Genomic DNA, 2,901 nt, shown 5'->3' on the forward strand with positions numbered 1-2,901 from the left:
TAGTATGACCATAGGAGTGAGAATGGAGCCAAGAGTAGGGATGGAGGTAAAATCAGTGGGAGCCCTGTTTGCTGTACAGCCCTCAGGGAGAGGAGTTCTGGCAAGGGAATTGGGAAGATGGAGTTGAAATGTCATGAACTCCTGTTTTCTGCCAGTCCCCAGGGTCATCACCTGCTCATCAGCATGCCCAGTCTCATCAACACTAAGGCTGGTCTCCTGCCCTTCACCTGGGGCTGCACTACACTCCTCCCAGAAGAGTCAGCCACAGGTTGGCCTTTCCACTAGGTGATTGCCAAAGACACCTTGTCTAAGGCATCTGAGACCACCCCCCAACCCCAGGAGGACAGAGAAAAGCCTCAGTATCCATTCTCACGTGCAAAGGTACCCAGAGTCTTCAGGAAGATGCAGCTTACCTGACTCTCAGATTCCCAGTGGAGAAGAAAGGAATGGGGTTGGGAATGGGAGCTGGGACTTCTGACTCTGTTATACATATAGGTAGACTAGGACCTCAGTTTCTGTTTTGACAACTAAGTACATGGCATACGGAACTGTCAGTCCAGAACAGGGTTCGTGGGCACAAAGGGAGAACCTCACTGAAGTTCTTTCCCAGGGAGAAGAGGAGGCAGCATGGCTTAAGTTCTAAAATTTCCATTAGCAGAGGGGAAACCATGAGACATACTTTATGTCAGGTTAGACCTTTACTATGGGACAGGAGACACAGTGCCCCTTCTTGCCATCCCTTAGGGGTTAATGATCTCAATGTGAAACTGTAGGTGAGTGGCTGTGACTACACAGTGGCCCCGGAGGAGGGCACAGGTCTGGCAGTTGTGGCATTGCCAGTGGCACTGGATGACATAGATGGCATTGAGTACTTGGCAGTATCGCCAGTGGATGCGCCACATACGGACCAAAGACTGGAGCTTGACCACTGCCCTCTCTCTGAGTGCATAATCACTCAGGGCTGCCCTCCGCTTCTTCTGCAGCAGCCTGTCCTTTGTCAGTCTCCACCAGCTCTGAATGATCCAAGTGCTCAGGGCTGCATGCAACAATGTCCGGCGTACCAGGGTGCCACGCCACCAGGCCTGGATCTTCTTGGCTGCTATTACTCTTCTTCCGTTTTTAGTTTTCTAGGCAGAGACAAGAGAGCCCACTCAGAGAACTGCCTGCCACCAACTTGTAGGATATTTCTGGAAAGGGCCTGGTTCTCTTAATATCCCTACTTTGGAGTGTTCAGGGCAGATAGCAGGACACTGATCAAGAGGCCCTAGGTGCTGTTCTTCTCTGCCGATAAGGACACATCACCTTGCCTCAGAGTCACAGCATCCTCCTCTTGACTACCTCTCAGGTACATGGATCAAGGGAAAAACATTAGTAACTAGAAGTAAGCATTAGGGGTATGAGGGACTTTGTTAGTCATATTCTACCCCATCAGTGCTTATTGGGTTTTGGAGGTTTGGTTTCATAGTGCTTTTGCCTGGTATTCTCTGCTAATTCTAGTCCTATTGATTGATTGCTTTCTGCCACAACAGTGTATTTCAATACAGTTGTTGGTTTTTAACACCCTTATCATATATTCTACTCCAAGCTTCTACATATTGAGAACATTCTTTCTAATTCAGGGTCTTCACATTCTCATCTCCTGGCTTGTGTGTTTCTTGATGGCTTTCCTTTTCTCCATTCACTCGTCATGTCACAGTCAAACCCAGACTCAGAGTTCATGCTGAGAACAGAGTGGAGGGAAAATGAGCCAATGTTGAGTTGACTCTTGACTATCTTAAACTCAAAGATAACTGTGGCCTAAGAGGCACAATTCCACATCCTCATGACACTGACATAAATGTCCTGGATATCTGTACATTACACAGAGATTTTACCTACCTCTCTTTTCTTCTGCTGCTCTTTCATCTTCTTCATAGTTACTTCTTCTTTGTCCTCAATGATAATTTGAATTACATGGCCATCTTTCTGTTATCAGAAATAAATGGGAAATGAATGGGAGAGTGAAAACTACTGTTTCTCTCTATGGCTCTGCACAAAAGCTACCTACTGCCTCACATCCCCTCTTTTTCCCAAACTCATAAAGTCTTGAGTGAGTCCTACCGACCCTCAAGCCTGTTTAAAGTATCTGAACATGTTTCTTACACAAAACCGAACCCCCATGGCTTGTCTCTTGATGGTTCCTTCATTTATCTGCTTCCCAAGGTCTGGCACAAGTCATATGAGGGGGAAAGCCCTGAGTTAACAATGGCTTTATGACATGAGGATTAGGATATCTGCACATAGGTTGAGTCTTCCTCAGAAACAAGATCCATGGGAATCTGTATTACCTGTCCACTTCGCTTCTGTCAGAAACGTATCAGAAAAAAAAAAAAAAAAAAAAAAGAGATGTATCAGAGCTCAGAGTGGAAAGATAGGGCATTTGTGTACCATTCCTCCAGTGAGGCCCGTCCACATCCTCTCTTAAAACTAGTCACACAGGACGGCAAGAGGGACCATGGCAGTATAGCTCCATTCAGCTCTCTTGTGTCTCCTCAGACTTAGCACTTCCTGTCTTCCCTGGATTCAGGTTTTAGTACCTCAGTGCACCATAGGAAACTAGAAAGAGAGACCAGATGGATCTAGAAAGCAGTAGAATAAAAACAACAATATAAAATTAATTAAACAGAAAACAAAAATGCGTGGTGCAAGGTAGATTTTGAAGGTGATACCTTTCAAATTGGAGCTTCCCTGGTGACTGACTCAGTGGTAAAGAATCTGCCTGCCAATGCAGGAGACTTAAGAGAGGCGGGTTCGACCCCTGGGTTGGGAAGATCCCCTGGAGGAGGGCACAGCAACCCACTCTAGTATTCTTGCCTGCAAAATCCCATGGACAGAGGAGCCTGGTGGGCTACAGTCCATGGG

General features: G+C 46.5%; 1 protein-coding gene across 1 annotated transcript; it reads right to left on the bottom strand.

The window, feature by feature from the left end:
* Positions 1 to 740: 740 nt before the first annotated feature.
* IQCF2 (IQ motif containing F2) lies at positions 741 to 2,160 on the bottom strand. The gene is made up of 3 exons (XM_005898120.2): positions 2,143 to 2,160; positions 1,879 to 1,965; positions 741 to 1,127 (listed from the first exon to the last, which is right to left on the bottom strand). Exons 1-3 carry the CDS (start codon positions 2,158 to 2,160, stop codon positions 741 to 743), a joined length of 492 nt encoding a protein of 163 aa, XP_005898182.1.
* Positions 2,161 to 2,901: the final 741 nt, after the last annotated feature.

The sequence above is a fragment of the Bos mutus genome, chromosome 22 (assembly GCF_027580195.1).
Source record: "Bos mutus isolate GX-2022 chromosome 22, NWIPB_WYAK_1.1, whole genome shotgun sequence".
NCBI lineage: Eukaryota > Metazoa > Chordata > Mammalia > Artiodactyla > Bovidae > Bos > Bos mutus.

Coding starts and splice junctions, on each gene's coding strand:
- IQCF2 (XM_005898120.2), bottom strand. Junction 1,128..1,878: donor AGCAGCAGAAGAAAAGAGAG/GTAGGTAAAATC, acceptor GTCTCTGCCTAG/AAAACTAAAAACGGAAGAAG.